This window comes from Abramis brama, assembly GCF_963993115.1.
Source record: "Abramis brama genome assembly, chromosome: 25".
NCBI lineage: Eukaryota > Metazoa > Chordata > Actinopteri > Cypriniformes > Leuciscidae > Abramis > Abramis brama.
In genome coordinates this window covers 27,968,674-27,988,962 of record NC_139987.1, presented here as the reverse complement: position 1 = coordinate 27,988,962, position 20,289 = coordinate 27,968,674, and the positions used below count along the sequence as shown (strand labels likewise).

The window sequence follows — 20,289 nt, the reverse complement described above, 5'->3', positions numbered from 1 at the left end:
AACACTTTTCATATATTTAAAGTCCCCCTGTAGTCATTAATTTTATCACTTAAAACTCATCTTTGATCACCAAAATGACATATTTAAAAGTTTTTTCCTTGAAAAAAAATATTCATGCCTTAAAATATCGTGAATGTAACTCGACACCCTTGCCTCATTTAGTATACGCGGTTTAATAAATATGCAAATGAGCCCCGCCTCCACTCACTCACTCAGCTCAGAGATCCACTGGTTGACGATCACACGTTGATCTGATTGGTTACATACATAAAAAACATACGGCATTATTAGACTCGATTCATCAGGCTTGAAAGGAGCGTCACAGACACTGGCGTATAGAAGTGATGCCAGATTCACGTCGCGGCTAACCTGTCTTTCACCCGCTCTGATCTCTGAGTGAATACAAGTGTACCTTCATTTTCTCCAGTCATAGATGCATGAACGGCCGTCTTTTCTCCTTTCTCATTTCTTTCAGACGTCAAGTGAACTTGCTCGCAATTTTAAACCCAGCAGGGACGTCGTGGAGGAACGAGGCTGTTCTCAGGAGAGCGAAAGCTCTCTCACACACTCATTTGTTTATCACAGGTCCCCCTGTAGTCAATTATTTTATCCCTTAAATCTCATCTTTGATCACCAAAATTACATATTTAAATGTTTTTCCTTGAACAAAATGTCTTCATGCCTTAACATATTGTGAATGTAACTCGACACCCTTGCCTCATTTAGTATACGTGGTTAATATGCAAATGAGCCCCGCCTCCACTCACTCACTCAGCTCAGAGATCCACTGGTTGACGATCACACGTTGATCTGATTGGTTACAAGGTAGTTTGTGACGTCAGAAACACCAGCGATTTCAAAGCGTGTTTTTGAGACTGTCTTTGGTTCACTGCAGTTTTAAGGAGAAAATACTCAGCAATGGAGTCGACTTATGAATTTACACATGCTTTGTCTTAAAGCAGATTAAAAACACCACATAGACACATAAACAACATTAAAAGCTGGATTTTCTTTAAACACATGAAATATGAACATGTAAACTTTAAATAATAAGTTCTGCAGTGCATATCATGATGCTTTACAGTATTTATGTGTGTTTTTACCAGTGATGGTTCTGTGGACGAGGTCGAGCTCGGGCTGAGACGCGTCTGATGAGCCCAGATGTTCCTCAAACATGGGCATCTGCATCATGGAAAAGGAAGAAATCTGCTTGTTTTCCTGCGGTGAGTCAGCGTATGAGAACACGGTCCGAGCGTCACCAGAGAAACCTGAGTGTTAATGAAAAAACATTACTCACAACATCCAAAACTGAACTATTATGTCCTTAATTTAAGATTGCATGCAGAATGAATGATATTTCCTCATTTGAGTTTGGAAAAAGTTCATAAAATCTGTACGCTGAGATTTTTACATGCATTAGATGGATCTATTTTTGCCTCGGCCTGACAGACATCTGCCATCTGTTGCTCTCAGAGCGGAAGGACAAATCTGTGAATCATTCAGTGCCGATCGGTCCGTTCTCCGCTTACGGTCACGTCTTAAATATGCATTCTGCGTCTGCTTACTGCACATATGGCTTATATGTAAATGAGTTTATATATAGTGTCAGACGCCACACGGATCTGCCACCTGCACTATTAATTAAAATAAAAACTGAAATGGTGATATGGCTGCGTATATGCGCTGCGTGTTTCAGGCATGGGGTTCATTTACACGTGAGCAACCGGGGGGGTTGAAGCGTCTGCATCTGCATCTGCTTTGAGTTTGAGTTGCTTTAACATGCATTTGGGAACGAAAACATACATCAAATATCTTTACATACTTGTAGAGAGAAGCGCTTTTTGACAAATATGAAGCATAACTGTCACCCCCCTTTTTGAGAATAGACGTGAAAATGCAATATCCAAACTTAAATGGTTGTAATTCAAGAATACTTTGGAATATAGACCTGGTCTTGTTTTATAGAAGACACTCAGCAGATTATTGAAAGCTTCAAAAAATTAAAGTATGAAAAAGTTATGGAAGTTTAGATTTACTGTAATTCAAATGCACTGTACTAAACATTTTATATTTTATATAATATATATATTTTACAAAATAATTTTTACCATAAAATTACTATAAAATCAAAGCCATATATCTAACCAAGCTGTGTTCCAAATTTGAAGTTGATATCACAAAAAAATTAAGTTCCTATGAGTTTTTGTTTATACGCTGTACCAAAAATATCCACCGGGTGTAACCTACATACCACTGAATTCTTTTGATGCATTTTCCTGTAACATATTAATATATTTCTGTCCAAGTATCACTTCTATCACAAAATAGTCACCAAATATGGAACCTTAAGACTCAGACCTTTCTGACGACATGTGTTTTGTCAAGATTAGAAAAGGTTTTAAATAATAAAGTAGTTAAAAAAAAAGTTGTAATATGAAACCTGACGACGCCCACTAGGGGAGGAGCCAGCTAAAATAAGTACCATTTCTATGGTAACGCAATGTCCAATTTCAAAACGGGTTTCACAGGATGAATTTTGAGTTCGTAAGCTTTTGAATGATACCTAATTTATGATGATTATTAAAAAAAGGCAATAAAAAAGGAGCGCCAAGCTAGCGGGATGGTGTGGTTTACGTTAAATGAAAGTTATTATTATTATTTTATTAAACTAGTTGTTATTATTATTACTACTATCTTTCTTAAATACTAATTTTTTCTTTTACATTGAAAAATTACAATAGTAATATATCTAATATATGTGTATTTGATATAAATTTTTATATTTGTATTAAATAATAACACAAATTATAATTGTGTAGCCCTGCAAATGAGCACAGCAAACCTGGAAATCTTTTTTAAAGCACATTTAAAATTGCAAGTTTTATAAATAAAAAAAAAGTGATTCAGAGTGGAGGAAAAAACTTATTAATATTAATATTAACAGAATAATTTATTAATGAAGTTGTGTGAACAACACAAGTCATGCGTGTACTTGCACCAACACAAACACGCCCCTACCTAAGAGGACCACACCCCTATTTTTATAGCTCCGCCCCCAAATTAACAAACATGCTATGCAACACAGGCACCTCCCCCACATGATTGGACACGCCCCTTACTGCTGATTGGCTACAAGTGCTTTTTGTGGTCTATCCGATCCACTTTCAACAGCGTTTCTCAGAAATCGCTCACTGCACCTTTAAGGTGTTTAAATGTCTGTTTATTGCAATTAAAATCAGTGTACACCTCATTAATACAATTATGGGTTTACTTGCAATGGTTTTATCCAAGTATTATGTTAGCATAAGGTAAATTAATTGCAATATTGCCAAAAGCCCATTATAATTGCATTATGAGTGTGCATGTAAATGTTGTTTTCTCATGTATGAAATAAACTAAAGTTATTAAAAAAAACGGGGACGTACTGTCCTGAAGTGCAGGCTGGGATGTTCTGGGATGGTTGGAGTATCTGGGCAGGTTGTGAGTGTTTAGGGTCAGACTGTGATGAGGTGATGAAGACGACACTTGCTGTGACACAGGAACCCTACACCTGAGAAGCGACACCGTTTCACAATAATCAGTCCTCATGTTGTTCCAAACATTTTCATATAATGAAACTGTTTATCCAGTTGCCAGCACTGATTTCTACAAAGCCCCGCCTCTTGAAAAGCTCTGAGTGCTCTGATTGGCCAGCTGACCCAGTGCGCTGTGATTGGCCGAACACCTCCAGCGTGTAACCATAATCGTGAGCTTCTAAAGCAGTTTAATCACAGTTAATAATGTTTATGTGGATGATCAATCGGAACAAACTTTACAGGCACAACTAGAGCAGAACGTTTCACAGTGGCAAGCTTTTATTCTGCAACTCTTACATGTTCCAGATACGACATTAAAAGTTGAATTTATCCTGAAGTGACTACATTAAAAAGTGTATATTTCTAATTTATTTAGGTGTGTATAGCTTGATTTTTATTTTTATTACGCGCTAAAAGCAACTGAAAACATTAAAAAGCATCATATGACCCCAAGTTTTAAAGTCCCCCTGTGGTGTTAAATCCAGCGTTAAATGTTGTTTATGTGTCTATGTGGTGTTTTTAATGTGCTTTAAGACAAAGCATGTGTAAATTCATAAGTCGACACCATTGCTGAGTATTTCCTCCTTAAAACTGCAGTGAACCAAAGACAGTCTCAAAAACACACTTTGAAATCGCTGGTGTTTCTGACGTCACAAACTACCTTGTAACCAATCAGATCAACGTGTGATCGCCAACCAGTGGATCTCTGAGCTGAGTGAGTGAGTGGAGGCGGGGCTCATTTGCATATTCATAGAACCGCGCATACTAAATGAGGCGAGGGTGTCGAGTTACAGTCAAGATATTTTAAGGCATGAAAGGAAAAAATATTTAAATATGTAATTTTGGTGATCAAAGATGAGTTTTAAGGGATAAAATTTCAAAGCGTTTTGAAAGCATGTTTAACAAATGCACTGACCCCACTGTTATGATATTAGGTTACCCTTTATTTTAAGGTGACGTAGTTACATTGTAATTACTCAAATAAGTACATAGTAAAATAATAAACTACATGTACTTGCTATAGAGTTACGGTTAGGGTTTGGTTTACGGTTAGTTACTTGTAATTATGCATAATTTACAGTTATTACTATAGTAAGTAACATGTAACTACGTCACCTTAAAATAAAGCGTTACCTGCTATTTTTATGATGCTGATTCTTAGTTTCAGATCCAAGTGACATTTTCCCAGCAAATGCATCCAAAAAGCAGCATTGTGTTTTTTCCTGGAAGTAAAACTACAGCGGCACAGGAACAGAGCGACTGCTTTTAATGGAGTAAAATCTGGGAAAAAAGAGGTCAGGGGTATTTCACAACTGATTTAGCCCAAAGTGAGGTAATTACGCCAATCCCATTACATTGTAAATAACAATAATCAGATCAACCAGTGGATCTCTGAGCTGAGTGAGTGAGTGGAGGCGGGGATCATTTGCATATTCATAGAATCATGCATACTAAATGCGGCAAGGGTGTCGAGTTACATGCAAACAAATTTCTTCATGCCTTAAAATATCTTTTAAATATGTCATCTTGGTGATCAAAGATGAGTTTTAAGGGATCCAATTATTGACTACATGGGGACTTTAATTATATAAAAAGTGTTTTTGAAAGCACTGTAGTAAAATCTGGGAAAACAGAGGTCAGAGGTATTTCACAACTGATTTAGCCCAAAGTGAGGTAATTACGCCAATCCCACTGCATTGTGTAATTCACTTATTGAGTTCCCGGTGCTCTCCGATCGGTGGCTATAGTGTCTCCAGCACGGGCCCTCGAGACCAATGAGGCATAGCAGGTCTTGATCTCTCCAGACGATTGTCTTGCTTGGATCCCGCAATCACTGCTTGGACAATGTGCATCTGCGTCGAGAAAAGCAGAAAAGGTTCCTCTCTGTGCCTTTGAAGTGCAATGCGTGCCGTCCAAAAACATAAGCCTCTTCCCAAACTCTTTTGCCACAGTAGACGTGTAAAACACACAAAAGCGCAGTGGAGCCTTTCAGCAAAGAAAAGCCTGCTTTATTAGAGTCAGATTATTGCAACTATGAGCTCTCAGCCATAAAGCCATGACAACCAGCCACGCATTTATCGCAGATCAAGAGAAAATAAAAGCGCTGGAGCTTTTGAATCGGTCACTCCGCCAAGTGAAACTTGAAATGAATTTAAACTAGACAGTGATTCAGTGTGTGGCAATCTTACTCGATTGAGCTTCGACCAAAAACATAGTGATAGGAAAAAAACATACGGCATTATTAGACTCGATTCATCAGGCTTGAAAGGAGCGTCACAGACACTGGCGTATAGAAGTGATGCCAGATTCACGTCGCGGCTAACCTGTCTTTCACCCGCTCTGATCTCTGAGTGAATACAAGTGTACCTTCATTTTCTCCAGTCATAGATGCATGAACGGCCGTCTTTTCTCCTTTCTCATTTCTTTCAGACGTCAAGTGAACTTGCTCGCAATTTTAAACCCAGCAGGGACGTCGTGGAGGAACGAGGCTGTTCTCAGGAGAGCGAAAGCTCTCTCACACACTCATTTGTTTATCACAGGTCCCCCTGTAGTCAATTATTTTATCCCTTAAATCTCATCTTTGATCACCAAAATTACATATTTAAATGTTTTTCCTTGAACAAAATGTCTTCATGCCTTAACATATTGTGAATGTAACTCGACACCCTTGCCTCATTTAGTATACGTGGTTAATATGCAAATGAGCCCCGCCTCCACTCACTCACTCAGCTCAGAGATCCACTGGTTGACGATCACACGTTGATCTGATTGGTTACAAGGTAGTTTGTGACGTCAGAAACACCAGCGATTTCAAAGCGTGTTTTTGGTTCACTGCAGTTTTAAGGCGAGACACTACAGGTGAATAGGGTAAAATTTTAAAATAATAGATATCACCATGAAACTTCCTCAGTTGATTACTTACACAAGTATATAAAAAAAACTTGTAGGGATGTCCCGATCAGGTTTTTTTGCCCTCGAGTCCGAGTCCGAGTCATTTGATTTTAAGTATCTGCCGATACCGAGTCCCGATCCGATACTTCTAACTTCTAACAAAAAAGAATAAAGAAGAGCGAAAAAAAAAAAGATCCAGGATGTTCCTTATTTTTTATTTAATTCACCTTATTTTAACATTCAACAACTCTGTTAACAAACAGAGCACTTCTGTGAGGTAGCTTGAACAATCAAGTAATAATTAAATTCTTCACTTTTGGACTTTAGTGCAACAGTAAATATTAAAAAATATTTCACACTGCACTGTTAGCAGAGCGTGCAGTGCGCATTTTTTTCGCCGCCCATGTTAACAGATTAAACCAGGCTTTAGAGCATTCACACCGCGCGCAGAGGTGGCGCGGCAGTGCGTAGCAGAGCAGGAGTGCCGTGATCGTTTCGGCGCCGAGTCTATTTTTGCTGCGCCGCTTACGCTGAATTAAAGTGACAATACATTGATCATGGCCAAAATACACCGCAGTTTTATCCAAAAAGTGCACTGATGATATCTATTGTGTTTTAAACAGTCAATCAAATGACCAACAGCAATTTAAAAAGAAAACAAATGTCCAAAAACAAACTTGTTGCCAGAACAATAAAAACAAAGATGAACCAAAAGTTATATAAATGAAATTATTAATAAAATAAGCTTCTTGACAAGTCTTTTCTCTTAAATGTATTTGAAAACGAAAAAAAGCAATGCCAACTTATCCATTATAGACTCTGTCTGTACACAACCCGCGGTTCAGCCGCGCGTGACAAACGCTGCCAGTGTGAAAGCAAAACGCGCGTGTCCTGCTCCTGCTCACCATACGCACTGCTCCTGCGCTGCTTACGCTCTAATAACGCGTGCAGTGTGAAACCGCCGTAACTCTGTGCCACCGCATAATAGAGGTGTTAAAAAATAATGAGAATATATATACATATATATCCGAGTCCTGATCGGGAGGTAACGTCCGATTCCGATCGAGTCTGAAAACACGCGATCGGGCCCGATTTCTGATCACGTGATCGGATCGGGACATCCCTAATTACAAGTTTTAGAAATGTGTATGTTTAATTATGCAAATTAGGCATTATCTCATTAAATATGCACGATTTTGCATATATTTTCGGTAGATAGATCTGAACATATGATAAAGCCAGGTGCAAAATTCTTTTTTCATTTTGTTTACACACAAGATGAACAAAAATTTCAGAGGGATTTCGGGATATATGCTTTCATTACCTAGGAAATCAAAATATACTGTCCATAGCCTTAAAAAATCGATTTTCACCATATTTTTTTTATTAAAATGTCACATAAATCAGGCCAGGAATGATTTATTAACAAATCCCTCTGAAAATATCTTCAGAATACTGCCAAGTGTATAACTAGAGAGTTTGGTTTACACAGGCTGAGATGTTTATACTGAAGAATGACAAAAAACTCATTTTGAGAAAACGGTAGTTAAAGAGTTAAACAGCTCTAAATGAGATTTTGTCGTTAGCTTTAAATCCCCCTTTGGACATTCACGATTGGTTACTGATAGAAAGGAAATGCCCATATTTGGGATAGCGTTGTGCAGGAGACTCTGAGCTTTACAACGACACCGGTCACGACAGACTTCAGTGAACAGACGGATCTCGGCGTGTCGCGCTGGAACACTAACTTCTTGGTAAATTCGGGGGTCCCACTTTATATTAAGTGGCTTTAAGTACTATGTACTTACATTGAAATTAATAATTTGATACAATGTACTTATTGTGTAACTACATGTTTTTACATTGTACTTACATTTTAAAAATTCCTGCATGTAATTACAGCTGTAATTAATTTATGTAATTACATTTGTAATTACAGTTGACCCTTCCCTTACACCTTAAACCTACCCAATCCACCACACCTGTCCCTAACCTTACCCGTATCACACCTCAGTAGCAGCAAAAGTGTTTTACAATACAACATGAACACAATAAGTACATTGTACTTATTTTTTGATGCAAGTACATAGTACTTAACGCCACTTAATATAAAGTGGGACCAATTCGGGAGAAACTTACTGCCGCAAGTAAACAAAATGTCATAAAATAAACATCTTAATGTATATTTTCAACGTTTTCTTTATAGCAGCTTGAAAGAACACATATTGAAGGAGTAAACTAGCCCAAAATCTCAAAACTGAGCACCGCATGAAAAATGTCTCACCTTAAGGAGAAAATACTCAGCAAATGTTTCACTCAGAATAATGTCACGTGACAGAAGTTAAATGTTGTCCTTAAAGTCGAAACATCTGATGTTGTTCTTTGAAGATTGATGTAGTTTTCGTACCTGTTGTTCCCGTGTAAAGGAGGCAGTGGACGAGTGTGTGTTGGGCCGGGCTGGTTTAGGGCGAACACTTGAAGACAAAAAAGAAAATCATAATTTCTTTACGGTAAAACGACGGTAAGATTCGTTGCCAATAACCATCACTGGAATGAAATATCACAATGACTCTGAAAGCTTATTAGTGCCGAAGCATCTCTGCTGATTTCCACTGTTTTTCTGTGTGAACATGCGCTAGAGGGACATTCTCATCCAAAAACACACACGTCGTGAGTTTAAAGTCAAGTCAAATGTCCAAAGTTTATTTATAAAGCACTTTTTTTATCAAAGTGCTATATCACATATCAATGATGCAAACAATCATAGGACACATGTTAAAAAACATATATTAAAAACAAAAATAGGACACAAATATGTCTATGGAAAACATTTATTTTAAGGAATGAATGTAAGCTGGCGTTGGTGAAGCGCTAACAAGACTAAAAATAGAGGGTAATGAGAGGTTTGTTTCTGTGTTTCGTTTTATTCTTGTTTCTGTTCTTTATATTACATGCAAAAACACTCTTATATATGTAAAGCATTGTTAATGCATCAGTTATGCCTTGTAATGCACTTTATAATGCACTGTATGATCTTATGAATAATTGTAACAACAGTATATTATCTATTCATTGATCTAGCCATTAGAAAATATAATGCATTAAAACACGACAAAACCAATTTCAGATATAACAAGCAATCTGCAAATATTATAATGCATTTTAACTTTAGTTATAATTAATTATGAAAAGATTTAATGTGCATAAAATAACCTTTATAATGCATTATCCATAGAGGCTTTAAATGTTACCAAAAAAAGTAATGAAAATAAAGGAGAAGAAATATGCAAGTTAAAAGTTCAACTAAAAATGCATCTCTAGCAGTGTTATTTACTATCATTGAGAAACTATTATAGTTTTAATTAATATTTTAGATATTTATTGTTTATTTTTATATATTTTCTGATTTCATTTGCAATTCTAGTTAAAGTTTTTTTTAAATGTTTATATAGTTTTTATTCATGTTTTTATTTCTGTTTTAGTTATTTTAGTACATCAAGTTAAACTAAATTAAACTGAGAAATGTTGCCTTGGCAACGAGCTGAAATAATATGCTTTTTATATTTTTATTTATTTATTTATTTTTTCACTTAACTTTTATTTGATTTCAAGTATCAAACATGTTTGTGTGGTGAGTTTTGTGAGGGACTCTTCCTTGAACACACGACTCTGTGAAGTGTTGCATACCGGTGTAGAGATCATCAGTGGGGGACTGGTGCTTGGTCTCAATCAGGTCCAGTGGCGAGAGGCTGTGGTGCAGCGGCTGAACGGTCAAACACTCGGCGAGCCCGTCCTGACTGCGTCTCAGCTACATCACACCACACCACACACACACACACACACACACACACTCATGCATGAGACTTTCTCTCAACATCAAACACTTTTACACTTTAGTTTCTGCGGGATTTTATCCATGACAGACTGGCTGGACTGGGAAAAGTGGCCGTTGTGCACCAGTGTGGAGCCAGAACTGAACACGAGTTAGCTAAAACCTATTACCTATAAAAGCTATTCTACAGGAGGGGAGCAAGTGATGTTTTTGAGGACAGATTATGAAGAATAACATCTGGAATAACATGCACTTCAAATAACATCTGGAATACTGTGCACTTTGAATAACATCTGGAATAACGTGCACTTTAAATAACAACATCTGGAATAACGTGCACTTTAAATAACAACATCTGGAATACTGTGTACTTTAAATAACAACATCTGGAATAACGTGCACTTTAAATAACAACATCTGGAATACTGTGTACTTTGAATAACATCTGGAATAATTTGCACTTTGCATAACATCATACAATCATGTGTTACATCATAACATTCCGGAAGTTGTTATGCGAAGTGCACGTTATTCCAGATGTTATTCAAAGTGCACAGTATTCCAGATGTTGTTATTTGAAGTGCACGTTATTCCAGATGTTATTCAGTGCACGTTATTCCAGATGTTATTCAGTGCACGTTATTCCAGATGTTATTCAGTGCACGTTATTCCAGATGTTATTCAGTGCACATTATTCCACGTTATTCAAAGTGCACAGTATTCCAGATGTTATTCAGTGCACGTTATTCCAGATGTTATTCAAAGTGCACAGTATTCCAGATGTTATTCAGTGCACGTTATTCCAGATGTTATTCAAAGTGCACAGTATTCCAGATGTTATTCAGTGCACGTTATTCCAGATGTTATTCAGTGCACGTTATTCCAGATGTTATTCAGTGCACGTTATTCCAGATGTTATTCAGTGCACATTATTCCACATGTTATTCAAAAGTGCACGTTATTCCAGATGTTATTCAAAAGTGCACGTTATTCTAGATTATTCTAGATCAACATCTGGAACGATGTGCACTTCGAATAACATCTGGAATAACGTTCACAATAAAACCAAGAAAGTAAATTTCGATTAAACAGTGACTTAAAAGACTGCATTTACTTTCCAAATGTTATTAAAGCACATCGATAGATAAAGGCTTGGATAATTGGCGCATAATCTTTTGCCTAATTGAGCTGAATGTACAGTAATTAATCATAAGCATATGGTTTAATATCACAGCTTAATATATCCCTGCGTTTGAAGCTCTGGACCTGCAGGACATCATGATTATATTCAATGTCTCTAATAATATATTCTGAGTAATTCCTAATAATCATCGGTGAGAAAGCACTGGATGTATTCAGACAGGACAGATCCTGTATAAGCAGTTTGACCAGTTTCTTCTACTTTTCTATTTTTCCTCTCCCATAAACCGTGTGCTTGAGGAATCTGTATCTATGGTGACGTGACCTTTATTTTGTTCCTCGGTGATAATGAACGGCTCCTACACAACAAGTTACCAGTTCAGAGACTTCTTGACAAATCTTGCACATTTCGTCTCAAACACACACTGTTCTACATTATAAGCATGATGTACAATCCTCTTCTGAGCGATTAACTGGATAATTCACACAAAAATACAAATTCTGTTATTATTTACTCGCCTTCCAAATCTATACGCTTTCATTTTGTGTGTGTGGAACACAAAATGATCATTTTAGAAGAATCTTTAATTGCCTTTGTTTACATAGAAAGAGTTTAAAACGATTAAGATGTAAAATAGTAACTAGTTTCCCCCAAGGCTATATTTATTTGATCAAAAATACACTAAAAATAGTGTAATATTATTCAGATGTAAATCATCTGTTTTCTATGTGAATATATAGTAAAGTGTAATTTATTCCTGTGATCAAAGCTGAATTTTCAGCATCATTACTCCAGTCTTCAGTGTCACATGATCCTTCAGAAATCACTCTAATATGGTGATTTGATGATCAAGAAACATTTATGATTATTATCAGCGTTCAGATGTTTGTTAAAAATTGAGGTGCATTTTAATTTTCAGGTGATGAATAGAAAGTTACAGCATTTATTTGAAATATAATATTTTGTAACATTATAAATGTCTTTCTTGTCATTTTTGATCAATTTAATGTGTGTTTTTTTTGTTTCTGTTTTCAACATTTTCAACAATGATGCTGAAAATTCAGCTTTGCATCACAGGAATAAATTACATTTTACAATATATTCACATTGAAAACAGTTATTATAACGTGTAATAATATTTCACAGTTTTTACAGTATTTTTGATCAAATAAATACAGCTTTGGTGAACAGAAGAGACATCAAACATTTGTTTTTAAATTATTCTGAACGTTTGACCGGTCCCTGACAGCAACAGTGTCGGCCCAGATCCGGCCCAGATCCGGTACGTATCTCAGCGTCGGGTTTGTAATGGCGTGAGGATGATGTGAGTGTGATGACAGAGAGACTGTAATGGCGTGAGGATGATGTGAGTGTGATGACAGAGAGACTGTAATGGCGTGAGGATGATGTGAGTGTGATGACAGAGAGACTGTAATGGCGTGAGGATGATGTGAGTGTGATGACAGAGAGACTGTAATGGCGTGAGGATGATGTGAGTGTGATGACAGACAGACTGTAATGGCGTGAGGATGATGTGAGTGTGATGACAGACAGACTGTAATGGCGTGAGGATGATGTGAGTGTGATGACAGAGAGACTGTAATGGCGTGAGGATGATGTGAGTGTGATGACAGAGAGACTGTAATGGCGTGAGGATGATGTGAGTGTGATGACAGAGAGACTGTAATGGCGTGAGGATGATGTGAGTGTGATGACAGAGAGACTGTAATGGCGTGAGGATGATGTGAGTGTGATGACAGACAGACTGTAATGGCGTGAGGATGATGTGAGTGTGATGACAGACAGACTGTAATGGCGTGAGGATGATGTGAGTGTGATGACAGAGAGACTGTAATGGCGTGAGGATGATGTGAGTGTGATGACAGACAGACTGTAATGGCGTGAGGATGATGTGAGTGTGATGACAGACAGACTGTAATGGCGTGAGGATGATGTGAGTGTGATGACAGACAGACTGTAATGGCGTGAGGATGATGTGAGTGTGATGACAGAGAGACTGTAATGGCGTGAGGATGATGTGAGTGTGATGACAGACAGACTGTAATGGCGTGAGGATGATGTGAGTGTGATGACAGACAGACTGGAGGCTGTTATGATGCTTGTACCTTTTTCCTGGCTTGTTGCTCCTTCAAGGAGTGAGATTTGACGTGTTTGCGCAGAGAGCTGGGGTCCGTGTAGCGTTTACCACAACCCTGGATCTGACACGCGTAGGGCTTCTGTACACACACACACACACACACACACACACACAGAGCGAGAGAGAGAAACACACACACACAGGTTTGTTTTGCTATACTTGTGAGGACATTCCATAGGCGTAATGGTTATTATACTGTACAAACTGTTTTTTCAATCTTCTTATACTAACCCTACCCATCACACACACACACACACACACACACTTACTCACTCACACACACACACACACTTACTCACTCACACACACACACACACTTACTCACACACTCACTCACTCACACACACTAACCCGACCCTTAAACCTTCCCATCACACACACTCACACACACACACACACACACACTAACCCGACCCTTAAACCTTCCCATCACACACACACACTAACCCGACCCCTAAACCTTCCCATCACACACACACACACACACACACACACACTAACCCGACCCTTAAACCTTCCCATCACACACACTCACACACACACACACACACACTAACCCGACCCCTAAACCTTCCCATCACACACACTCACACACACACACACACACACACACACACTAACCCGACCCTTAAAACTTCCTATCACACACACTCACTCATACACACACACACACCCTAAACCTACCCATCACACACACACACCCTAAACCTACCCATCACACACACACACACCCTAAACCTACCCATCACACACACACACACACACACACACACACACCCTAAACCTACACACACACCCCATCACACACAAACACTAACCCGACCCCTAAACCTACCCATCACACACACACACACACACCCTAAACCTACCCATCACACACACACTAACCCGACCCTTAAACCTTCCCATCACACACACACACACACACACTAACCCGACCCTTAAACCTTCCCATCACACACACACACTAACCCGACCCCTAAACCTTCCCATCACACACACTCACACACACACACACACACACACACACTAACCCGACCCTTAAACCTTCCCATCACACACACTCACACACACACACACACACACTAACCCGACCCCTAAACCTTCCCATCACACACACTCACACACACACACACACACACACACTAACCCGACCCTTAAAACTTCCTATCACACACACTCACTCATACACACACACACACACACACCCTAAACCTACCCATCACACACACACACCCTAAACCTACCAATCACACACACACACACCCTAAACCTACCCATCACACACACACACACACACACACACACACACCCTAAACCTACACACACACCCCATCACACACAAACACTAACCCGACCCCTAAACCTACCCATCACACACACACACACACACCCTAAACCTACCCATCACACACACACTAACCCGACCCTTAAACCTTCCCATCACACACACTCTCACACACACACACACACACTAACCAGACCCCTAAACCTACCTATCACACACACACACACAAACACTAACCCGACCCTTAAACCTTCCCATCACACACACTCACACACACACACACACACACACACTAACCCGACCCTTAAACCTTCCCATCACACACACTCACACACACACACACACACTAACCCGACCCTTAAACCTTCCCATCACACACACACACCCTAAACCTACCCATCACACACACACACACACACACACACACACACACCCTAAACCTACACACACACCCCATCACACACAAACACTAACCCGACCCCTAAACCTACCCATCACACACACACACACACACCCTAAACCTACCCATCACACACACACTAACCCGACCCTTAAACCTTCCCATCACACACACTCTCACACACACACACACACTAACCAGACCCCTAAACCTACCTATCACACACACACACAAACACTAACCCGACCCTTAAACCTTCCCATCACACACACTCACACACACACACACACACACACACTAACCCGACCCTTAAACCTTCCCATCACACACACTCACACACACACACACACACTAACCCGACCCTTAAACCTTCCCATCACACACACACACACACACTTACTCACTCACTCACACACACACTAACCCGACCCTTAAACCTTCCCATCATACACACACACACACACACACACACTAACCCGACCCTTAAACCTACCCATCACACACACACACACACAGACACACACACTAACCCGACCCTTAAACCTACCCATCACACACACACATACACACCCTAAACCTACACACACACCCCATCACACACAAACACTAACCCGACCCCTAAACCTACCCATCACACACACACACACACACACACCCTAAACCTACCCATCACACAAACACTAACCCGACCCCTAAACCTTCCCATCACACACACACACACACACACACACACACACACACACACACACACACACACACACACAGCAGTTTCTGCAGTCCTCTGCCTCTTGTGTGCAGGTGTGTTGTGTGGGAGTGCTAATATTCTTCTACACTGGGGTAGAGCCTCTGTCTCCGCGGCTCTGAGGTGTTCTGCTGTTCTCACCGTGTCGACGTGCGTGCGCTGGTGTTTGGCGCGGTCGCTGGAGTTGCTGAAGGCTTTCTGGCAGCCGGGCTGCTGACACACGTAGGGTTTCTCGCCCGTGTGGCTCCTCAGGTGGATCTTCAGGTTCTCCAGGCGGGAGAACGCCTTCTGACAGCCCTCAAACTAACCAGAGGAACACACAGATCAGTCACACGGGCCAGACGCGCCACACCAACAGTGTTTCTCTGCATGACACGGGCTGACCAGAAGGGGTCAGTGTTTTCCTGCTCAAGTAACCCGTCTATGTTTTTTTTATTATTATTTCTCTAATTATATTATTTTGTGCCATCTGTTAGATGAAGCCAACTACACTATTCTCTGTGCATATATTATTATGCATTGTTTAATAAGCTAATTAAAGTGTAGGAACAATAACAGGCAACGGTTGCATCGATTTCACCTCAGTATGAAGTATAAACTTAATAAGGCGTCATAGATTCACAGTTAGTTCAAGAATGTGTCTAACGGTTTATCATTGCATCAAACGCTTGACTGTTCACTCTAATTAAATGACATCATGAACATTTTTGCAGTGGCTTCATCATCATCATCATCATCATCATCAAAAGTACAGCATTTATCTGAAATAGAATCTTTTGTAACATTATAAATGTCTTTACTGTCACTGTTAATCAATTTAATGTGTCCTTGATTATTTTTTTTTCGGTTTTCAACAATGATGCTGAAAATTCAGCTATTCAATTATTATTATGCATTGTTAAATAAGCTAATTAAAATTAAGAAGAGTAGGAACAATAATAGGCGACGTTTGCATCTATTTCATCTCAGTATAAACTCAACAGTCACATTTAATAAGGCGTCACACACTGCAAAAAAATGCTTTACTTACTTAGTATTTTTGTCTTGTTTCCAGTCCAAATTTCTAAAAATTCTTAAATCAAGATGCGTTACTATATGAGTAAAATGACATAAGATATTATGTCCTGTTTTCTGGGGGAATTCGTTAAAATTAAGTGAGTTGATGCTTAAAAAAAGCAAAATAATCTGCCAATAGGGTCAGAAAAATAATGTTAATTCAAACAGAAACAAGATTATTTTTCTGACCCCATTGGCAGATCATTTTGCTTGTTTTAAGCAAAAACTCACTTAATTTTGATTAATTCTCCCAGAAAACAAGACTTAATATCTTATGTCATTTTACTACTTTAATAAATGCATCTTGATTTAAGAAATGTTAGACATTTGGACTGGAAACAAGACAAAACCACTAAGTAAGAAAAGCATGTTTTGCAGTGTAGTTTCACAGTTAGTTATAGTTTAACGGTTTATCACTGCATCAAAGCTTGACTGTTCACTCTAATTAAATGACATCATGAACATTTTTGCTTCATCTTGCAAGAATGTGACATTCCTGATCTTTGTCCTTTCGGATGTCCGGACAGGAATGCCGGCGAATCACGGATGCCAGAAAGCACCGATGCGTGAACAAACGGCCTGACCTCATTTGTTTGGTTCAGAAATATGGTTTGGAAATAAATAATTACCTATCAGAAAATGACTTCGGAAATCGCTGGAATTCTTTGGCTCTGAGCTCATCTTATATAACAGGAACATAATGAAGTTGGACATTAATAGTGTTTCTGTCAGCATGTTTTGATTGCTTTATAATGAAGTGGTTATTTTAGTTGGAGATATTAATGCAATAGCAGTGTCGCATGTAGGCGTTATTTAATCACGAGGTTTGAGCTGATCTTTACAAGGGTCAGTAATTGACTCTAAATATAAAGGTTTGTTTTGTGAGAACAGAAAGATCTGTACTTGTGATTCGTCACTGATGAACAGGAATTCTTTTGGGATCGGGATTTTTTGGGATTTGTTCCTAAAGCAGCGGGAGGGAGTCACAGTCGTTGTGGCGTTTCTTCACGTACGTGGACTGTCATTTTTGCAAAATCTTTTCTGTTCCCAACTTATAATTTTTTTAAATCACAAACAAACCTGAATGATAGTAGGTGCTAACAATGAATCTCATCCTTCCCTCACACTCTGTAACACATCTTTCCCTTCCGGTCAAAATGACCCGAAGCCATCAAATTGTCCAGAAAGCTCACTTTATTTCAATTTGATATTTTTTCTATTTTTAAATGCAATTTTTGGGAGATTTTTATTTATTTATTAATTTTATTTACCTTTAAATTACTAGATTTGATCAATACATAATAAATAAATAGCACATTCCTCACATTCTTTCAACTTAAATTAAAAATAACTAATGCATAACCCTTTTAATTCAGCTCTAAATATCTTACATTGGGTGTCTTTGCCGACCTCTTGAGGAAAATAAATAATATAACATGATATTTCATGACTCTAGATGGCCTTATAGCTCTATAAGAGCAAATGAGCTGTTCCGCTGGGTCCTAAAGTCAGTTCTCTTCAGTGTGCATTCAGATACACATGCAGACATTATAAAATATTTATTTTGGTAAATTTTTTGTTAGAATTTTGAGCATTTTTAGGTTTTTTTTATGTGTACTGAAGCATTCCTCACATTCCATTTATTCCTAAGGGGGTCAAATTGACACAAGAGGGAAGGATTTGTTACTTTTTAACAAATGTAAAACTCCTACTCTTTGTTTGTTTTTTTGTATATTTGTGGTTCAAGTGTGACAAAAGTCCTCGGGTCTTGGCTCTAATGAACACTCAATTTTTAAAACTTAAAAAAAAAACTAGTTTTGGGTCAAAATGACCCGAGGGAAGGATGATTAATTAGTGGCGTTAATCACTAGCACGAAAATAAACTTCAGTGTATCCCACAGCATTTGAATGAATCCTCAAATCAAGCATGTTTTTATTTTACTGACCCAGACAAAAACATAGTGTCGGCCCAGATCCGGCCCACATCCGGTACATGTGGATTCCACTTGCGCGACCATAAAACAAGTGAAAAAAGTCCCACATTGAAGGAGAAATAAGATCTAGACTTGTCCATCTTGGTCTTGTCTAGTCAGATCCTTGTTCCTACAGGCAGAAGACTAATCTGGGACCGTTTATCTTGAACCAGAAGCCATTAAGCTTCAACAGTCGTTGAAGTCAGAAGTAATAACTACAGCCGCCTAATTACCAGTGGATCATTAAAGAGCTAAACTGCACCTCAACTATCCCACCAGTCCTCTGGCTCACACACACCAGCCACAGAAACCAGCAGATCAATGAGCATTCAGATCAGGCCAGCTGGGGAACCTGTGTCTGTGCAGGACTTTCACAGACTTTATTTAATAAAGCTTGGCCGTTGTGAGAGAGCGGGTCCTGAATAGATGTCAACATGAGCCAGGGCTCGTGTGCCAGGGCTTTGGCATCACCCAGACAACTACAACTGCTTCATTATCATCTAAGGTTAGGAATAGCCAGAGAAGAATGTGTGTAGACAGGGTTTGGTATTTTGAAGTGACAAATTATTGCATTTGCTCGTATGATATAAAATAATGTAAGGCCTTTATGTTTTTATGTGGGTTTTGAAGTGAAAGTTCGATCAGAATCATTGATTTTGGAGGAAATTGGAGAATGAAGGATCATTCACATGATCAAAACAAGTGAAACCAAGTGAAAGATGGTTGAATAGATAGATAGATAGATAGATGTGTATGTTTTTATGTGGGTTTTGAACTGAAAGGTCAATCAAAATAATGAAGTTAACAAAGGAAATTGGAGGATGAAGGATCATTCACATGATCAAAACAAGTGGAACTCGCTGTACTTTAGATGTGACCGTCGTTTGAAGCTCTATTGTTTGAGATCGGAACTGTTAAACTGTAAAAAGCTTGTGATCCCATTTAGTATGAACAAAGACAAAGAGCATTTTCTTAAGAGCCAGATTAGCTTACAACTGTTCAGAACCGCCACGATTCTTGGCAGATCAGATGTGACGATGATTGTATGAAGTGACTGAGAAAACAACAGAGTTTCAGGTTTGGCATCTTTACAACATGTGCTAATCAGATTAAGAACAAACACAGCCAGAGGCTTCAAGCTAAAGTACACATACTCTTACTAAGAAGAAGTGCTGTACTAACATAGCACAGGGATAGCATCATAATATACTATCATTCTCAATACCAAAAAA

General features: G+C 38.7%; 1 protein-coding gene across 1 annotated transcript in view; it reads right to left on the bottom strand.

The window, feature by feature from the left end:
* The window catches only part of glis3 (GLIS family zinc finger 3), a gene marked incomplete at its 5' end in the record, with an annotated part of 42,380 nt that overhangs the window by 1,406 nt on the left and 20,685 nt on the right, over positions 1-20,289 (bottom strand). The window contains 6 exons of the mRNA XM_084105444.1: positions 1,104-1,268; positions 3,426-3,550; positions 8,875-8,941; positions 10,155-10,275; positions 13,567-13,677; positions 16,170-16,331. Of these exons, the coding sequence (XP_083961570.1) occupies positions 1,104-1,268; positions 3,426-3,550; positions 8,875-8,941; positions 10,155-10,275; positions 13,567-13,677; positions 16,170-16,331 (751 nt within the window). The remainder of the gene's footprint in view (positions 1-1,103; positions 1,269-3,425; positions 3,551-8,874; positions 8,942-10,154; positions 10,276-13,566; positions 13,678-16,169; positions 16,332-20,289) is intronic.